This window comes from Triturus cristatus, chromosome 6 (assembly GCF_964204655.1).
Source record: "Triturus cristatus chromosome 6, aTriCri1.1, whole genome shotgun sequence".
Taxonomy (NCBI): Eukaryota; Metazoa; Chordata; class Amphibia; order Caudata; family Salamandridae; genus Triturus; species Triturus cristatus.
The window spans coordinates 775,673,577-775,694,179 of record NC_140589.1 but is presented as its reverse complement, the minus strand read 5'-3'; the positions used below and the strand labels follow the sequence as shown (position 1 = coordinate 775,694,179).

The 20,603-nt window shown below is 47.3% G+C and overlaps 1 protein-coding gene across 1 annotated transcript in view; it reads right to left on the bottom strand.

Annotated features, from left to right (window-relative positions):
* The window catches only part of LOC146817855 (amine sulfotransferase-like), a 320,350-nt gene that overhangs the window by 152,959 nt on the left and 146,788 nt on the right, over positions 1–20,603 (bottom strand). Inside the window, exon 4 of the mRNA XM_085611338.1 lies at positions 16,097–16,229. Coding sequence (XP_085467464.1) covers positions 16,097–16,229 — 133 coding nt within the window. The remainder of the gene's footprint in view (positions 1–16,096; positions 16,230–20,603) is intronic.

Here is a 20,603-nt window from a genome sequence, read left to right as displayed (position 1 = left end):
CCCCCTCTTTATCTTGTCACATAAGCCATTTACATTGCACGATATAATGGAGAAAGGGGGGCCTAGCCCATTAAAGAGCTCGGGTTGAGCATGCATGTGGTCGGTTAAGTTGTCTCTTCTTGTCAGTGATGTGTAATGGTGACTATGGTACATGGAGAGCAATGCAATATCGGAAATGTGCACAAACTGTGTATAGACGCAATCAGTATAGGGTGTACTCGCGCAAACAAAATAAACATAAACTTAAACTGGTCCCTGTCACCCACCCCCCTCCCTGCCTCCCTGCAAGATGGACATACAACTACCCGCCACCCCAACTTCGCAGAGTGCTTATTACCCATAACTTGTACTTGCGTGAGGGAGAGAGTAGTTGGAGATCGCCCCTAGCCATCCCCTTGTTACATAACATATCTGTTCAGGAAAGTTAGTCTCATCATAGATATTATTGCTTTGGTACTAAGACGTCTGTGGGGATGGACAGACAAGATGATACCTGGTCAAAAACAGTAGTCCAGATCCTCCGTGTTCACCAGTGCTGTAACTCTGCATGTTCCCTATGTTGGCCTCCCTCCTCGCTTCAGATCTGGAGCATGGGCGCCCATTGTGTCCTAATTTTCCTGTCTCTGCCTGCGTTAATCCCTCCGTGGATCCTGTGTCTCTCGAGCCCTGCTATGCCGTGTTTAACCGGCGTTGCTGTTGTATCTTGTTTGGTCTTCTCGGCTCTTAAGCCGTTCGCCATCCCTCCAGCCAGTCGTGGGCCTCCTCAGGCGTTTCAAAGAACCATGTTTTACCGTCCGCTACAACCCGCAGCTTTGCCGGAAAGAGCATGGAGTAGTTGATTTCTCGGCGTCTGAGTTCTTTTTTAATCTCCAGAAAGCTCCGTCTTTGTTTAGTAACGGCTGCATTGTAGTCCGGAAAAACTTAGATTACCGAGTTCTCTAGCCGCAATGGAGGAGCCACTCTTGCCGTTTGTAGTATAGCGTCACAGTCTCGAAAGTTAAAGATGCGGGCCAAGATTGGTCGGGTTGGGGCCCCTGGTCGTGGTTTGCCACCCGGTATGCGATGGGACCTTTCCACCGAGAAAAAACTGGACAGTCCTCGAGGCTGGAGCTGGGTCTTAATGAGATCCTCGACGAAAAAATCCATTGCTGGGCCCCCTTTACCTACGCCAATAATTCGAACGCTGTTGCATCTGGGACGACCCTCCTGATCGTCCAGCTTAGCTGCCATTAACCTCTGTTCCACTTCGAGGTGGTGCACTTGCCTTTGGAGGGCCACAGTGTCAGTGGAAGAGCCGCTGTAACAGTTTCAACTTCTGTCACTCTTGCGGCCATTTTCTGGAAGTCAGCCCGCAGGAGCGAGACGTCTGTGGAAATTGTCCCCACTGTAGCTTGCACTTTATTAAGGGCGGCCATGATATCTTGGAGCGTGACCTCTGCCTGGCCCTCAGGCGCTGGGTTCATTTCTTGTGTGACTGTCCATTCCACCACGTCTGGTTGGTCCTTGGTGTAGGCATATTTATCTAATTTGAGTTGCTGAGCAGTGCGTTGGCCCCCCATTATGGTCAGCCTGGTGGGGAGTCCCAAGAAGGGGGTCAAGTGCGTGGCAGTGGTCGGCGCTGCCTGACTGGTGGCTGTGAGCCACGCGCTGCCTTTCGGGTTTCCTGCCGCAGAAGTATTGATGCAGTAAAGAGGGGCCCCCCCACAGAGTCCGAACCCAAGTGATGCACCGTTGTGTTGGGCCCTATGTCAGGTTTCAAGCAGGTTCACTAGGCCAGCAAGCTCTCCGGGGCCTCCAGAGATTAATTGCACCGGATTCCCTTCTCCCACACCAGCAGTGTATATTGTGCTCGTGGGCTCTCCTCCAGTGCGGCTGGCAGTTTGCTAGATATGCACACCGGCCACGTTGCTCAAAGGTCTCTTAATGAATATTATCGGGCCTCGCATGCCATCCAGGACTGCACAGTGAGTTGCTGGGAGGCTGAGGCACTACGCGGCCGGCAGCAGCAAGGACGGCCCCGCACTTGCCGTTCTGCTGTTACTGCACATCCCCCTGTCGTTTCCTTGTGTCGGATCGTACTGTGTTGGTGCTGTACTTGGCACCGGGGCGAGACCCGACGCAGCGCGAGTGCAGTGCTGTGCCGCGCGGCAGGTCCCCCCAGCAGCTACAGATCTCCGCAGTCTGTTGGTGTTCAGCGCCCCACTAGTACACGCCCTGCTTTTAAATCCGACTCCTCAAATGTAATCAGCGTGCTAATGTCTCGCCACCTTCCCTTGGGCGCCGGTGGTGCACTGCCCTCCCTTCCGGGTCTAGGTGTCACTCTAGGTCCCAGCTTCAGCTGTCGGTGCAGGCCGCATCCCCAAGACATGACGCTGGATCTGCTTATTCCACTGCTCGGATCTCGTAGAGAGATCAAAAGGCACCCCACCGCTTCCGACTCCCAGATCACGCCAGTTTGATTCAGTTCAAAGACGGATTATGTCATGGATCGCCGGGGATGTCTCTCCGATCTCGGAGCCTCTCTAGGCAGCGGCCATTTCATACGGCTGCTAGCCACGCCCCCCATAAATCACAACTGTTGTGTATACTGCCGTGGTCTTCTCTTCCTGAAAAAGTCATGGCTTTGAGATCTCTATCTATATCAGTAGCCTAATGGTAAGGCTGCTGTCTATCTCTGTCAGTGTTTAATGTGTCCGCAATGGGCCCCAGAAGTCCTTGGGCCTCTGTACCAGTGGTAGGACGGTATAATAGAGGTCCAGTCATTTATTACAGACAACTTGATCTTCCACCCATTACTTTACAGTCAGGACTTGAACCCTCTCCCAGACACAGTGTACTCTCTTTTTAGCCATCAGCAAAGCTACAGAGATAAATCTTGGTTGTCACTGGAGTCCCTTGATATATCCTAAGAGTGCCACCTTTGCGGACAATTTCAGAGTCTCCCTAATCATATTGGCAAGTGTATCAAATATCTTTGGCCAGTATCTGATGATTAATGGGCAGAGCCAGGCTACGTATAAGAAGTCAGCCTCTGGTGTAATGCAACTCCCACACCTCGCATTGTCTTATAGACTAGCCCTGTATAGAGTGTGTAGGGTGTGATAGGTTTGGTGAATAAACCTATATTGTATCAATCATAATGGACCGTTAGGAGGGAGGCAGCCTATCTGATCGGAACAATAGTTCCACTCCATGTTTGTGATTTTACTCCCCAGTTCGTGTTTCCATCTCAAGTTAGCATATGGCACTACACCAAGGTCCTCACTTTGACGTATGGATTGCAATTTGGTTATTATCTGTTTGTGTAAGGTAGTATTGAGAAGTAGTGCTAGTGGCTTCCCATGTGAAAGGGGGTGGTGACTTTTGCAGAGGGCTCTGATGTGATGATAATGGACGGCCTCTAGTACAACAGGCTCTACGCCTTCCAAGGGACATAGTGGGTTTAGAAATTTGGGGGGCCTAATTATAAGAAATGATATATCGCTGTGTTGCGTCAGAGATAAGTAAAATTTCATGCACCTGTGTAAATTAACATTACAATGCCATGGATGCTCTGTATTTACAATACAGGGTTCCATGGTGCAAGGATCCACTGGTGTGTCAGAAATACTGATGCATCTGCGGGCCCAAAAGTGGCACATTCTTATCGTTGGCCAGAAGAATGACGCAACTATAGGAATGCATAAAAAAAACACAGAGGTGATTCCTATTGTGAAGCCACTGCGTAAATTTCTATGCCTGAGTTGAGGAGGCACAGGAATTTTGATTCATTCCAGGCTTGGAGCAGCACAGTAAAAAATTTGTAAATTTCACTGCGTCAGTTCTAAGTGGTTGTTGATACAAGGGAATGTCTACCCTTCATACATTGCACACTGCATGATGCAGCTGGTTCCACTGCAGACATATTGTGATGCAGTCCTACAAAAACTGAAGCCTTGAGCCCAATGAGTCATTTTGTGAATATGAGGCAATGTAAAGCAGAGAATGCACTGCTGATGGTCAAAAGAATTACGTAACAGTGGCGCAAGCTCCTCGTAAATATGCCCCTTGGAGTTTGGGAAAAGGTCTCCTATCTGGTGGATGCCTCATCTACGCAGTGTCTGCCATACCTACTTTTCCCTCATCAACTTTATTAGTGGGTAGTGTGTTAGTGATTGTTTTCAGGGCAAAGAGGATTGGATAGTTTAGCCTTATATAAATCCAGTCTCATGCCCACTGCATGCTCATGAAAGTGTTTATTTCAGAGCGGCTGTGTCCAGGTATCTGGCCTATTATCGCCAGCAATATGATTGGCTGAGCTGTTTCATGTTCCACCGCAATCTGTGGCATATATGAAGGTGAGTTCAGCCAGTAGTGGGCGAAGTGAGCCTGGGTGCAGTTGTAAGAGAGTTCAAAGTCTTATATGGCTATACGTCTGTGCTCAGATGGTAGTCTAAGGATGATCCAGCATAGTCTGGGTTGCTTACCCGCCCAGGCTAGTGTGCTCGTATGTAGTTTAAGCATCTGAAAAACCACCATTTCCATTAGGGCTACTCTCCCATATTGGACACCCGATCTTCAATGTATGCCATGACTCTTCCATATTTCTCACTGATCACCTTGCTTTTGTCGTGACTGATCTACACTCCCAGGTGTTTAATCAAATTTGCGCACCACAGGAGGGGGAATGCCACCTCCCGCAATTTTGTAGCCTGTATCGGGGTAATATTGTTGATTTATTCCAAGATATTAATATTCCCCCTAACGCTCTAAAAATTAGCATATGACAGGACTCAGGTTTGGGGCCACGTCTCTCAAATTCAGTGTAATATCGTCTGAATGCATGGAAATTATAAGTTTTCCAAGGGAGAATTTGAGGCCCCCATGACCATGTAGTTGCTGGACTGTGTAAGCAAGTGGCTCCCTTGCAAGAAGTATAGAAAAATGGGACGAGAGGGCATCCCTGTGTGCCCATTCCTATGGGGAAGGGATCGGAATAGAGCTTATTTGTATGGATTCTAGTGATAGGGCCTGTGGAGAGTAGCCGTATTCACTTTAAGAAGCTTGCAGGCATGCCCATCCTCTTTAGGACTGCAGAAAGACACTCCCCCTCCATAGAGACAAACACCTTTGAAACTACTAAAAATACCGCCATTGACTCCATATCTGGCCTTAGTTGGCGATTGAGGGCCAAAATTGTCCTCAGATTATGAGCGGGGGAATACCGGTATGAATCCCGCTTGGTACAGAAGTGCCAAGTCTGGTAAAAAGAGAAGTAAATGGCTGGCTAGGGCTCTGGCCAGTATCTTAACATCTGTATTTATAATAAGAGACAGTGGAAAATATGATTCGCAGTATGTAAGAGGTTGAATGTACGACGTTATTCCGCTGCCTTTTCCCCGCTTGGAATCACAACGCGGTCGTTACAACTACTGCGTTGTGATTCCGCATACCATTACTCCGCAAGTCGGAACAACGACTTGCGGAGGGGGGGCACTGGATGTTGGAATAGTATAATTTACTATTCCAACTCCAGTGTGTGCGGACACTAGGGAAGGTGTTGGATTTTAAATCCAACACCTCCCCCCCCTCCACAAGTCGTTCTTCCGACTTGCGGAGTAATGGTATGCGGAATCACAATGCGGTTGTTGTAATGACCGCGTTGTGATTCCAAGCGGGGAAAAAGTTTCGGGGTAAACGTTGTTTACCGTAAGAGGTTTATCTGCCTTTAGCACCATGATGAAAATGGTTTCTGTAAATGAGGGCGATAACATGCCCTGAGCCAAAGCTTTGTTGTGTACTTGGAGGAGTCTAAGCGTTCATAGTGGCGAGTATGTTTTATAAAATTTAGTAGGGAGTCGGTCATTCCCCAGGGCTTTATTCGTGGGGAGACTGGATATTACCATGGAGATCTTATCAATAGTTATAGGTGCCTCCAGGAGCTGTCTGCGGGGGCCTTCCAACCAGGCTAGTGCTACACAATCTAAGTATGCATTAAGGTCTGTCTGGGAGAGTGTGCAGGATGCATATTAATCTGCGTAAAAGGCTACAGATAAAGTAATAAATTCTTCGGAATTGGATTTACATGTGCCTTCATTCCCAATCAGGATGGTGACTTCCTATCAAGGCCAGCATTCTGCTTGGTCTATCCAGGGCCGTAGTTGCAGGCGTGGCCTGTGAGAGCTGGACCTGCCCTTCTTAATGTTTGCCCCCTGCCCCCCCCCCCCCCCCCCCCCCCAAATGACCCTAGCATCTGGCAGACTTTGTTCGGATTACTTTTAGTTTAAGTACATAAACTACTTTCATCTCAAAATTCAAACATTGGTTACCCCATACATGGTGTTATATAGCACCTATTATTTTCTATGGGCTCGAGCGTACCTATCTCTGTTTCTGGGTTTTAGCCATGCTTCTTAATTTCTTATCAGTTCCTGAGCAACAGAGTAAGATTTCTAATCTCAGAGGTCCATTGCAACTCACTGTCTGACCCTCGGTCATTCCTTCACTTTATCCACACATGCCATATTTGTTATTCAAGGACACTTACGGGTCCCTGATTAGAACTCAATTTGGGCTTTTACGTTTTGCTTGCATGCATCTTTTTTTACAAGTGCAATACAACACTTGTACTTCACATAAATTTGCACTTGTAAAATGATTTATTCACTCGGAGTATTCCTTGTGAATAAATTTCCTTTGGGTGACGACTGGGTTTTGGGGACATTTTTGAACATCATGAACAACAGACTACAATACTGTTTTTGGGATACTTAGCCATTGTGCTCATAATATGAAATTTCCAGTGGCATACATGCGTCATGTGGCTAACATTGTCCGGATCCTACCAATATTTTAGTGGCAATGAGAAAATCTATGTATTGCAACATCGTAAATGTACATTGATAATCAAGCAAGGCAGGTACAGAATCAGTCTAACATTTGACTGTCACTATTCGCGTCTACATCCTTTTCAGAGGTAGCCTCATTTTAAATATAGCTTAATAGATTGTTATGCCTGCTTCAAAAATCATTATATGGGGCTTCATTGCAAATGTCCCAGTTAATTGTGATATGCACATACCCACTGTTACTGCACATATTGCATGTTTTGTAATTATGAGTTTTGCAATGAATAAAGGCAAGTCAAACATGGCGAATGTGAGAAATTGGGTTGTTGGTTGAAGGAGGGGAGACCCTTGTTAGATCAACAGCCATAATCTCTGTCAGAATGAACCACAGAATTTGCTAAATTAACCTGTCCTTAACCCTCTGGTGGCTTGGCACATAAAGTGAAAACAACACAAAAAAATTCCCACACCAACTTAGAAAAATAGAGCAAATTGCAATACATTACGTAACACCAAAACAACAAACATCCAATCAAGTAGAACCAGAAATAACTATTTTTAAGTTTAAATGAAAATCTAGCACCTAAAAGATCAAAGCGCCAGCCGCAGACATCTTGTCGTGCAAGACGGGGTCAAAGTAAAAACATATATCCAACCGCAATGGAGTGTGGGTCGGATACAAGAAGTGGTACTGGCCTGGTCAGCGCTTACCTTCAGACTTGGAAGAAATTCTTAAGAAACTGTTCTGAGAAGGTAAAGTTAGGCGGGGCAAGGGTACAGGTGGGGTTGGAGGAGAAAGCATTGTTGAAGAAAGCCACTGGATGAAGTTTCATGGAAGAATTCTATGTTCGGACGTAATCACTTTTTTTTGGAAGTCGAAAATCTCTAGAGGAATGTAGCAGGATGCTGTTGCTGATGAGAGTTCTAGGAGGCTGGATACCCCTTTTTTTTTTTTTTACAGAGTTTTATATAGTGCGAACATGACCCGAATCGGGTATCAGAGCGCTTTACATAGCACCAGTTGCATTACATGAGGACACATTCATTTTTGTTAGGCACGGGGGGATTGAGTGATTTGCCCAGAATCACAGGATGTTCAGCGTCATTGCCAAGGCTCGAACCCAGTTGCCCAGATTCGAGGTCAACCGCCCTAGCCGTTAGGCCAACTCTTCTTCCCTTTGGTCAAGGACTGCTGAAAAGGATTTGTTGCTGTGAAGAAGAACGTAGTGTGAGCTGCCACCATGTCAGGCTGAACGGCAATGCACCTTGGGCAGACTGACAAGCAGGTTGGTCCTGGTCTTCTCTTCATTCTCAGAGCAAGTCCCATGTTTTGAATTTTAGCTATCTGGGCACATTTAGCACTACCACCAAGGGTTCAGGACTGAAGGGGCACCTCTTAGGTTGTTATGGCTCACTCAGGCTGGGTTTCGGTGCGGGTGCAAGATAGTGGGAGCCTTTTCTTTCCATGAATCTCTGAGCAGGCTGGCAAACTAGTCCTTGTAGTCACTCTGGTCGTCGTGCATTCAGGTGGGGAAGCAGGTCAGTCCTCTAACAGTTCAAGGCAGGCTCCAGCCAGCACAGCAGCTCTTCCAGGTGCAGCAAAGCAGTGTTGTGGAGAGGACAGCAGGCCACAGCTGTAGGCAGTCACCTGAGAGTCCTTCCTCAGGCACGGAAAGTGAACTGAAGAGTGGGTCTAAGGGTACCATTTTCATCTCTGAACTGCTCCTGCTGCCAGCTGAAGCCTGAACACCAGACACAAATGCTCTGGATCTACACATTGTTGGATCCTTTCTGGATCGAGGTCCTCTCCACAGTTACATGATTGACAGGCAAGCATCTTAATCACTCCCCATGGGTGGTCATGTTGGGGGATTTACCCTAGATCGGCAACTGCAAAACTCACTACTTGGTGTTTGGGCTTCGCCCTGCTGTTGCAATCACCTCCAGCACTGAGCCGCAGTGGAATGCACTGCCTCAAGTTGGGGGGAGCAGCATGCTCCAAGGCAGATTCACGTAGCTTAACTCTGGAACAATCTAATACAGGCACATGAGATGATAGTCAGTAGTGATGACCTTCCAATTTGATCACTGGTCACCCACACAAACATGAGATGATACTGGATGCCCTAGAGCTGCATCCCTTTGGACCCCCGCCACCCTCTGAGCCCCCCAACCTCCCCAAACAACACCTGACAAATCATAAGACTGGCCTACACACTAGCACTCTCACTTTGCGACCTTTCACTCTCCATCCCCCAGCCCTCATGGAGCAGTTATTGTTTAGTATATTCACAATGTCCACTATTGACTGTTTGCCTAAATAACCATATATTAAACTGTTACTTTACTGTGTTATGTCTGCAATATATTCTGATGCTATATATCTACACAAATTGTACTGTATTCACAACTGCATGATTTCTAGGCAAGAATCATTAAAATGGTTTTGGAAAATAAAGACCACTTGCCCTGGAGCCTGGAGTGCCAGCATCTGCCTGCCTGCTGAGAGCAGAGGGCCCTATGAGGAGGAGGAGAAGGCCTGAAGGGTGCTAGGTCCAGTGGGGGAATCCTGCTGAGTGAGTAGATCAGTAAATCGGAGTGTGGGATTCACAGTCCTGTGGGACTGCTGCACAGATCAGGCCTGTGTGCTACCCAACTAGGTGATCCCATATGCCAGAGAGGGCCACCATGAACATAAGTGTTGCTGCACTGATCAGGCAATTTGCCCTTGTGCTGCACAAGTCAGCAACCTGATATGCCACAGAGTAACATAGTCAAGATCAGGTTTGCCACACTGATTAGGCCACTTGCCCATTTGCTGTCCAAGTAGGCAACCCTGTATGCCAGACAGGGCCAGCTTGAATTCAAAGCATTGCTGCACTGGTTGGGGCATTTGATTGTGTGCCACCCAAATTGTTGCCCTGGTGCACTGCTGCGAAGAGTGATGAACGTCACCCATGTGCAATGTGCAACCGTGAGGAGCAGTAGATTCTGACAGTTATGCCCAGAGCATTTCCTTGAAATTCGGAGACCAAGTCCAAGACAATCAAATCCTATTTTCGGAATCAGAGGGACTTTCAGCATCATCAGAGGATCATCGTAGACACCATTCCACCTTGCCATCAGTGACATGACTACAGCTCTTTGCTGGCATCCATTCTAGCCAAACATGACTCTGACGCTTCCGGAGTCCTCTGTAACACAACGCCAGCAGGAGCCAGTAGACTGATCGGTGGGCCGCAGAGCCCTAGTGGATCCTGCTTTGACTAATTAGTACTACAGCGCAGCAACACTTTGACTTCTAAAATCCCATTGGGGAACCTTTAAGACAAATCTGAATGTCTCCTTGTACAAATGAAGAATAGCTACTGCCAGTAAACAGGGAAGTGAGACTGAGGACCATACCCTGACAATGCTGACATGCTTGCTTTTCAAAGACTGCATATATTGTTTGTGTCTCTCATATTTTACTTTAGGTTCTTATATAAATACTATTTTTGTCACAAAAGCGAGTATCTGGCTGGACATTTATTTACTGGGGTTACTGGATGTATTTTGATTCTTGTCTTCGTATACACCTTGCACCTACCTCCCCATGAGAAGCCTTGGACAGCTTGACCTGTTCTACCTCTGAGTATCAAGTGCTGAAGGGGTGGTACTTGGTCCAGTTGCTCAGGACTCATGGAAATGGGCCAAAGGGTGCCACGGGGCCAGCCCCTAAGGAGGTGATACCGCAGCCTGCGGTTCCCACGCCAGGCCCGCTGGACAACAGGGAACCCACTACCCCAATAGTTACATCACCGGCAGGAGACCATCCACAAGCTCCAGCGGTCCCTCCAGTGGAAGGTAGGGGGGGCTACGTCTGTCCAGCCAGACATTTTAGCAAATCTGGTAGTGGTACTTCCATGGCTTGAGACAGTGGGAAACTGGTCCCCAGCAGCAGGGGCATCACGCAGCGGGGGTGAAGCCATGGAGAAGGCAAAACAAATAATGGCACTGCTGGGAAAAGTAACACCAAATGAGGAGCTGGCAGTATCAGCAGGAGGGGCAACGCCTGTGGGCGCAATGCAAGTAGTTGGTGGTGGAGGTCCAGTGGCGGTATGCACACCAGCGGATCCAGAAGCACCGAAGGCAGCTGACACAGCAGCATCAGCAGGTATAAATGAAAAACTGCCACCTCTAGGTTTGGGGGAATTGTGCTCATCCAGAGAACAGTTGGGGCGGCATTTGTCGCAAGAAACAAAAGAAAAGATCTGGAATGGGGCATATGTTAACATTTTTTCACTGTTGATAGATGAGGCAGAAAGGGACGAGGCTAAGAAAAACAAAGAGTGGATGCTCCCTAGGGAGTGGTTGAACGTAACCTTGAAATACAGAGTGGAAGAAAATTTGCCCAATTGGGTGCAGGGTTTTACCATCTACATGGGAATCATGCTAGAGCGTTTTCCAGCCATGGGTTCAGAGATGGCGTGTTACCAGAACAGGATCACTGTAGCTCAGGCCACTCAGGTGGGCGACGGGTGGAAGGAGTACGATAAGGAATTTAGAAGGGCAAAGGCACAAGATCCAACATTAGGATGGAATCAGAGAGACATGTTTATTCATCTAAAACACTTGGTGCAGGGGCTATCCGGGTGAAGGCTCAGGACAGTGTTAGGTTTCAGCCCGTTCATGCAGGCCCCTCAGGAACTGCGGGGGGACCTCAGGAAGGACGGGGTGCACGGGGAAAAAAGGAGTTTGTTTTGATTTCAATAAACGGACCTGTAATAGAGCCCCAGGCACATGTAGCTTCAAGCATAACTGTGGTTTCTGTGGTAATGCATCATACCCCGAAGCTAAGTGCTTCAAGAATTCCAGGGAAAAAGGAGCCAAAAAGCAAGAATGTCACTTGAAAAGGCTAGATCCCCCATAAACACCAGTGCCATGATCCCTTTGTTAAACATGCATAATTGCCCAGAAGCTGCAAGAACGATCAGGGAGGGGTTTCTTGCAGGTTTCAGGATCCCAGCGCAGGGTTACAATAGGGTGGCACATTGCAGGAACCAACTTTCAGTCCAGGCCAATGAGAGTATAGCAGCAGCAGAAATTGAGAAGTAAGTAAAACTGGGTAGGGTGGCAGGCCCATTTGACGATGTCCCAATGGAAGATTTTGTTTGCTCACCACTAGGGGTGGTTCCCAAAAAGGTGCAGTGCGAATTCCGCTTAATCCACAATCTTTCAGCGCCAATGGGGAATTCTGTGAACGAGGCAATTTCAGACACATTGTGTAGTGTCAAATATGCATCCTTTGACCAGGCAGTGGACATGCTGAGAAGTCTAGGTCAAGAAGCATTATTGGCGAAGTCCGACATTGAGTCTGCTTTCCGATTACTGCCAGTGCACCCTCTGGATTTTCATCTTCTGGGTTTCCAATTTCAGGGGAAGTATTAAGTGGACAAATGTATGCCGATGGGTTGTTCAGTATCCTGTGCCTACTTTGAAAAGTTTTGCTCCTTTTTGGAGTGGGTTTTCAGGGGGGACACAGGTCACCAATGGGTGTTACATTACCTCGATGACTTTCTCTTCTTGGGGGCACCAGGATCGGAGGAGTGCAGGACAGCATTAACAAAGTTCTGCACCCTCATGCAGGAGTTCGGTGTGCCATTAGCGTCCAGTTAGACAGTGGGCCCTAGCACAAAGATCGAATTCCTTGGGATTTAGCTGGATTCGGTCCAAGGGGTGTCTAGGTTACTGGTAGGAAAACTAAATTATTTCAGGGCAGTTTTGCAGCACTGCTTGACTAAAGAAAAAGTGACGCTGCATCAGTTACAGCAAGTAGTTGGTCAGTTGAATTTTGCACTGCGCATAATCCCAATGGCACGCCCATTTTCCCACACCATTGCGCAGGCTATGTCCGGGCTCAGAGAGAACCACCATCACACTAGACTATCCAGCGAGGTGAAACAGGACATGCTCCTTTGGAAGGCATTCCTGCGCGATTTCAATGGTAGGGTGGTGTGGCCTAGCCCGCCCAGGTCCAGTCCCGAGTTGGGACTGTTGACCGACGCGACAGGTAGCGAAGGTTTGCATGGATGGATGGATTGCACAGCGTTGGCCGGGTTGGTGGAGAGACTCTGGGCTAACAAGTAACATAAGCTTCCTTGAGCTCTTTCCCATCCTGGTGGCATTGTCCATTTGGTCCGAACAGTTGAGAGACCAGTCTGTGATATTCTGATCAGATAACATGGCGGTGGTGGAATGCATTAATAATCAAGCGGCAAAGTGAAGCATGATCCTTCGACTGTTAAAAGAGATTGTATTACAGTGTATGAAATTAAATGTACTTTTTAGAGCCAAACACGTGCCAGGTATATTAAATCATGCTGCTGATGCATTGTCTCATTTTAAAATGCAGGAATTTAGGTCCCACCTCCCAGAAGCAGCGGTGCACCCAACACCTTTCCCAGAACAACTTTGGCAGCTTGGTGCCCCCACTTATCAGACCTCGTGGCGGCTAGCCTAGCACCCAGGACCAGGAGAGCTTGTCTTGGGGATAGTTGGGAGCAAAAGTGGCACGACCCAGTGTTGGTGGTCGCTTATCTTGGTTTTTATGAAGGATAAGGGGGGCCCAGTAGCAGGGGCTTGCTGTCACATTATGGCCATCTCCTTTTTTGATAAAGCAAAAGGAAAAGGGGATCCAACAAGGAATTTTGTAGTGCACCAGGCTTTGAAGCGCTGGTAACACTTGCAAGGTGTGCAGCCTGACGAAAGGAGACCCACAGGGTTGGAAACACTAGCTAAGTTGTTGGTAGCCTTGCAGCGGGTTTGTAACTCGTCAAGGGAGGTCACTCTCTTTCAAGCGGCATTCGGCCTCGCATTTTATGGCACTTTCAGGGTAGGAGAACTGGTAACAAGGAACAAAAAGGACTGGCAGGGGGGCCTACAGGTGGAACATGTAAAAATACACTGGGACTCCGTGCTGATCTCCTTACATAGGTCCAAGACTGATCAGGGAGGAAGGGGTGAGAGCATAGTGCTTCACAGGGCTAGAGGTAATACATGCTGCCCCATTGCCAGACTGGAGACCGTTATGGCACAGCGGACGTGGGCCACAACAGGGCCGCTTCTGGTACATGGGGACGGGTCACCCCTCACTATCTTTCAGTTCAAAAGAGTCATGGGTTTGGCCATGCAAGTCGCTGGATTAGATTCAGCTAACTTTGGGACCCACTCCTTTAGAATTGGGGCGGCCACGGAGGCAGTGGCCATGGGTCTTAGGGAGGAGCAGGTCAAGAGGATCGGCAGGTGGTCCTCTAACTGCTATACAGTTGCACATGCTTTAGCCCGTTGGTTCTGTTTCATGTTAATTGCAATTTCTTTATTCTGTGACTCAGAGAGAAGCTTGCATCGGTACACGGTCACATAGTGCTATATGCTGTTGTGTATGTTTTTAGTGTGTCAGTAAGGTGGGGCACTGACGATTATTCTTTTCACGTTTGCCTGCAGTTTCTTCATCCTGTGACTCAGGGGAAAAGTCTGCATCGGTCCACCATCGCGACAGGAAGAAGTCACCTTGACACTCAGAGGAACGTCGGTTAACAGTCCAAGAACGAACAGCTCAGGTTATGGCCCAAGTTCACTCTTGGGCCCCGGAACAGCAGGAAATCTGGGTCGTTGGCCACTCATATGTCTGTCGTTTAAAAACTTTCTTTTCAGGGGCCCACGCGTAAGTTGAGAGCAAAAATAGTGTTTCATGGACAGGGTGGACTGTGCGTGGGGCAATTCAGGGAGCTGGTGAACCGTGCTTTAAAGGAAAGTAAGGGGCCAACAGCAATCTGGATCCTGCACCTAGGGGGTAACAACTTGACTCGCCTGGGACGGAGGGTACTAGTGGAGGAGCTGCTCACTGAGGTGGGTTGGTTGGCAAAGAGGTGCCCCAGATGCTGTGATCGTCTGGTCTCACATGATCCCAAGGTTCCAATGGAGAGGGGGTGAGTCAGTGCGAGCATTGAATCACGCGGTAAAGCGGATCAACAATGAGTTTGATAAGCTGTTCAGGACCCCGAAATTGAAGTCAATAGGACATGGGTACATCCGGGGTGATCAGTTCTTTTTGCAAGGCGGGGTTCACTTATCATCCAAAGGGAATCAGGCATTTATGGAGGACATCTTAACATGGTTGGGGGGCACGAGACGCTGGTCATGACCTCCTAGCGAGATCAGGGAGAGGCCAGATAGTCGGGCAACTATGCTGGCCTGTGGCGGTAAGGTCATGATTGGTAAGCATAGTCTTCGGCCCTTAGCGGCCAGCACCATGTAACTACAGGGGCAGTGACAGCCGATCAGTAGGCTGTCAGGGTGCAGGGGCCAGGGGAGTCACTCTTTCCAGTAGGCCTGTGGCCACCCTCGCATGCGCATCAGGGCTCAAGTGTGCAGAATTGCAGCACTCGTTATGGAGTTTAAGGCTCAGAGCGTAGAGGGGGCCTGGGAGAAAGTATCCGTCCGATAAGCTGTACCATCTATGCAAGCTTACTCCGGTGGAGTAGTATTTGTAGTTTACCGGGATGTGGGGCTGCCAGTCATTGACTTTGCCGTAGGCTCTAGAGGGGACATGCAGAAAGTAAAGTATATACATTTTTAGATTACGGTAGGAGTGGAGTTGTATTAGAGCATGTTATGGTTAGACAAGTGACATCATGTATCTATCAATGTATCTGGACTTTCTGCGTAAAGTGTACATAATGTACAATAATTATCAATGTTTTTTTAATTTGTACTAAAAACGGCCGAGGGGTCACGCCCCCTAATCCAAAAATCAGTGTGGTTTGAAATGCTTGCCTTGGGGAAGGGAGGGAGCACCCATCCATCCAAGGGCGGACTTGGGGTTTTACGGCGAAAGGGGACTTAGGTAGTACCAGGCCATATGGATTTTGTTAAGGATTGTGATATGACTTGCTGTATTGTGAAAGTGCTGCAACCCTCTTGTTATGCCAGGTGTCTTCATTCTTTTTGAGTAACGTGTTTTTTCTCTTTAAACACGTTTATGGTTACTCACCATTGTTTTCGAATTTTGTTGAATGATTTTTTTCTGTTATTCAATTCCTGGTGCGTGTTTCAGCTTTGAAAATAAATAACTCATCGCATGCAGAGACAGGACAGATTTTATGTTTAATTTGAAACCAATTACATGTGCACGGGTAATTGAAATAATTTTCCACATGTTTTCTACAAATGAAACCAATTGTCACATTTAACATAAAATTGTTCAATATGCAACATATATACAGTACCTTTTCCATTGAGGTAGGCCTCAAAGTGTTCATCCATCATTGCAGTAGGGTTTTCATCAAACTTTCGTAGCATATTGTTAAAGTGGAAGTACGAAGCCAAATTATCTTTCGGATTTCTGGTCACATATATAACCTGAAGCAAATAACATAAATTAAAAAACAGTTCTCAAAGAAGAATTATTTCAAAAACGCATATTATATTGCTTTGGCCTCTGGTTTTAGGCGGTGATTTTTTTTTTGTGCAAAATTAGTAAAAGATTTGGGGCCTCATTTAAGAGAAGTGATGCATTGCTGAGTGAAAGCAGCGATGTCAGTGCGCCCTCCTTGCGACATAATGGATGCGTCATATTTACTGTAGGATGCATCATGTCGCAGGGAGTTACAGATACATCAGTATTTCTGATGTATCTGTAGGGGCAAAAGTGACGCATTGCTGGAGTGTGTCACAAAAGTGACCCAACTCCAGCAATGTGTCCGGGGCAAGCCCCATGTGAAAGGGCCTGCGTCAGTCTTACGCCTGCTGTGAGGCAGGCGTAACATATTGACGCATTTGCACCCTATAAGTGGCGCAGTGAAATCTCGTAGATTTCACTGAGTCACTTTTACGAGGCTTACTTACGTGGGAACGCCCACCCTGCATACATTATACCTGACACAGGTATAATGTAGCACAGGGGTTTACAAAGTGACGCATCTGCTTAGATGCATCTCTTTGGAAATAGGGCGCTACAGGAGGCATGTTTTACGCCGCCGATGAGTCACAATAAGCGACGCAACGGAAGCGCAAAACTGTCGCAAGGCCTCATAAATAAGGCCCTTGATACACATATTCCTTTTGCTACACATGGTTAGCACACCTTTTCAGCAAAAACGAGCTAGCACAAAGATTTACTTACACCTCCTGGCAGTGTCTTGTAACCTTAAAGCCACATGTTCATATAAAAGTGCTATAAAATAGTGGCCATTTGAGGTATCAATTGCTCTGAAAATTAAAAGTTCCTGTTAGTATAGGATGCTTCTGAAATAATCCCTAGTAGTAAAAGAAGACACACCAAATGCATGTTTTTTGACAATTCTATAAATGAACGAGTCCACATTTTTTGTTTGTCCACACATCAGCACTCGGAGCTGAATTTTGAGACATCTGTAGCTTTGAGCTTTTACCCCTCACTGTCATGCAGTGATGGGGCCAGAAAGGAAAAACCAATCATAAAACTAGGCACCTTTCATACAAGCAGGCATGTAACACAGACCCTCCGTCCGTCTCTATCACACGGGAAGCAGCCTCTGCATTACGGGACGGTGGGTGGGGGGGTGCTCTCCAGGGTTCCCCAGTCAGTCTAAGGCTGATGAAGACTGCAAGAGACACCATAGGTTTTAGCTATTTATTTATGGACTATTTTTTTCTAACAAGCACCTCATTCCACGCTTTAACTTTAATGGTGGTCGTGGCACTTTCTTTAGATGCGGCTCGTCTAAAGAAAGGTGAGCGGCTGCTATTAAAGTGAAAGCATGGCATGGGGCGCTTCTACAAAACAAGCATTTGCAATTTAATAGGTCTTGCATTACTAAAGGTTTGAGCTATTGGCGTTGTAAATAATAATGCAAAGTCAATAGCTCAAACTTTCTGTAATACGAGACCTATTGCATTGCAAACGCTTGCTTTTGTCTTGCCATCAACACACCCAAAGAAATGGAGCATAGCAAAGAAAACATTCAAATAAAAAATACAAAGTTAGAACTAGAAATAGGCTCGAAGACAAAAGTTGATGACCTGTGAACACCAGGCCTTACCTGAATTGATAAACAGGCCATTCTTGCTCGTACACAATCTCACCCTTGGTCGTAGTTGGCGTGCGTGAAATGGCCTCCCCACTTACTCCCACCCCACCCAAGGCCTACACCTGTTGCACACAGACACTGCTCATTGCACTGAGCTGTACCATTTCATCCACCGGACTGTCTCAGGGCAAGCCCGTACTGCTTCAAGCAGAGCCACTGACGCAATGGTAGACCATCCCGGACACATGCTCAACTCCAGTCACATGGAGCTGTACTGTGCACGTCTGCTGCATGTACTGGGGGCACTGCCATTGACAGTGCTGCGGATCAGTTACCGGCTGAGCTTCCGCCTTGTGCACGTCACCTGCATGCAGCCTGTGTTGCATTGTCACTCGTGCATATTCGAGTGGCCCTCGGATGTCTGCTTCTCCAACGTAACGGTAGCTGTCCTGGGTTACGAGGTGTGTGTGCGCCCCCTGTTGGCCCACAACCAGGAGTGTCACCAGGATGACCGCTTATGGCATGCATGGATGTTTGGCATGCAGGCTGGAAACTGGACCTGGGAGATTGCACGAGTCGTGAGCTGCAGTGAGCACATTAAGCCACTACCCAATTGGGCTTTGGTGCACATTGGGTCCAGTGGTTGGAGTCAGCACATCTGTCTGGGTCAGCTGATGGATTACGTCGGCGACATGTCAGATGTGGTGGACGAAAATCGCTCATTGGAGATGTTGGCCTGCGCAGCTGCAGTCGCGTTCATGGACGAGTGACAAGGTACGTGCAGCCACAACTGGATGTGAGCCATTGCACGTGTCCCGACACATGGTTGCATGCTGTGGATATGGTCACATGTTGTAAGAAACTGGCTCTATATATACTGCACCAAAGTGAGGTACAGTGTGTATAGAGTCCAGGTTTGGCAGAGGTTAAAGTTAGATAGAACGTTACTCTCTAAAGTGGTAGCTTGGTCGAGCAGTAAGGCTGTATCAGAGGACAGTGTTAAGCATTTGATGTTCACACTCAGTCAGCAAATGAATTCACACACTCAAAAACTGAACTCTAGGCCAATTATTTTTGTATAAAAAATATACTGTTGTTTTATTTCTAGAACCAAGCAAGCCTGGTACAGGTAAGCATATAAATACTTTGCAGTAGTAAATTACTTGTATGAACACAGTTCAAAATTGCAGTATAACTTGAACTGATTTTGGTTACAGTTTAAGTAAGCAGTTTGCAACACTTAGCAGGTAAAGTACTTTCGAATGAATGGGCTTTTTAAGAAAGATGCAATTAATTACTTTTCAGATTACTTTTGCTAACACAGGGCTGGATCCTAGATTCAGCATTGGGACATTTCCTGAAAACCGTTCAGTAAATTCGTTTTAGTTAGAGGTACGATTTTTAAAGAATATTATTGTATTTCAAAAGTTGACACTGAAACTTTTTCCCATAGAGTCACCAATGTTATCTTACGGGAGTAAATTCACTTAGCAGGTAAGTTACTTTTGCGTTACTTTTGTAATCCAGTGCTGGACACCTAAATTCAACACTGGGCCATCTACTTAAAACAGGTAAGTAATTACTTTTTTGTAGTTTGTACGATTTTTAAAGAATATTCTTGTATTTCAAAAGTTGACACTTAGAAACTTTTCCCAAAAGAACCCCCAATGTTATCCTATGGAATACAATTCAATTCACAGGTAAGTTACTTTTTAGTTACTTTTCTTACTCAGTGCTGGACACCTGGGTTCAGCACTGGGACCTTTCCTGTAAACAGTTGAGAAAATTCGGTTAGGTTATTTGTGCGATTTTTAAGGAATATTCTTAGTTTTCAAAAGTCGACACTTAGAAACTTTTTGGGAGAAAAAGTGTCAATGTTATCATATGAGGAAAAACAGGCTATCGGTTTCGAGGTAAATATTCGATCTTTGAAGTTAGGGCTCTGGGGCAAGACTCAGGGGTCTCCCAGGGACATTGATGCACTGTTGTTGCACCCCAGGTGGCACTGGGGCGGCCGCGTGCTGAGTGTTGAGGCCCAATGTTATCCTATAGAGAATAGGGGGACTCTGGTTGGTGGCTGCTGGCAAGCAGGCCACGGGGTTGTGGTTGAAAAGCTCCTAGGGTTAAGCTCAGGGCAAGTTGGGGACCAAGTTAGCACCAAAGGGGCACCCTAAATGGCACTAGGGCGGCCGGGTGCAGGGTGCTGTTTTGAGGTCGAGTGCCCTGTTGATTTCAATGGAGATTCTCTGGGACAAAGAAACACTGCAGGCTCGGGGACGAGGATCTTACCACCACTTCGAGGGGTAATTTGGGATGTTGAGGGTTGGTTAGGCACCGCTGGGTTGGGCACACAAGGCCGTGGGGCGTCGGGTGCAATGGTGCCTTGGGACGTCAGATTTTCTTACCCGCTCTGGTCGCTGTAGGGGGGTCCTCTGGATTGGGGCTGGAGGCATCGTCAGGAGGATTGAGGCAGATCAGGAGTCACCGGATCTCGGGTCAGGATCACCGGGTGGACCTCCTCATGGTATTTTTACACTCGAGCTCGGGCCGGGTTCGGTGGGTGCAGAGTGGGCTGGATTCGCGGGTCCTGGCTGGCACCAGAAGCTGCAGTTCAAACACGTCTGGTGTTCACGGGAGAAACAGCTTGGTAGTGAAGGCAGGCAGGTCCTCCGGGGTTTTTGAGGTTGCTGTCTGCTGAACACGCTGGGGTTTTGCAGGAGCAGGT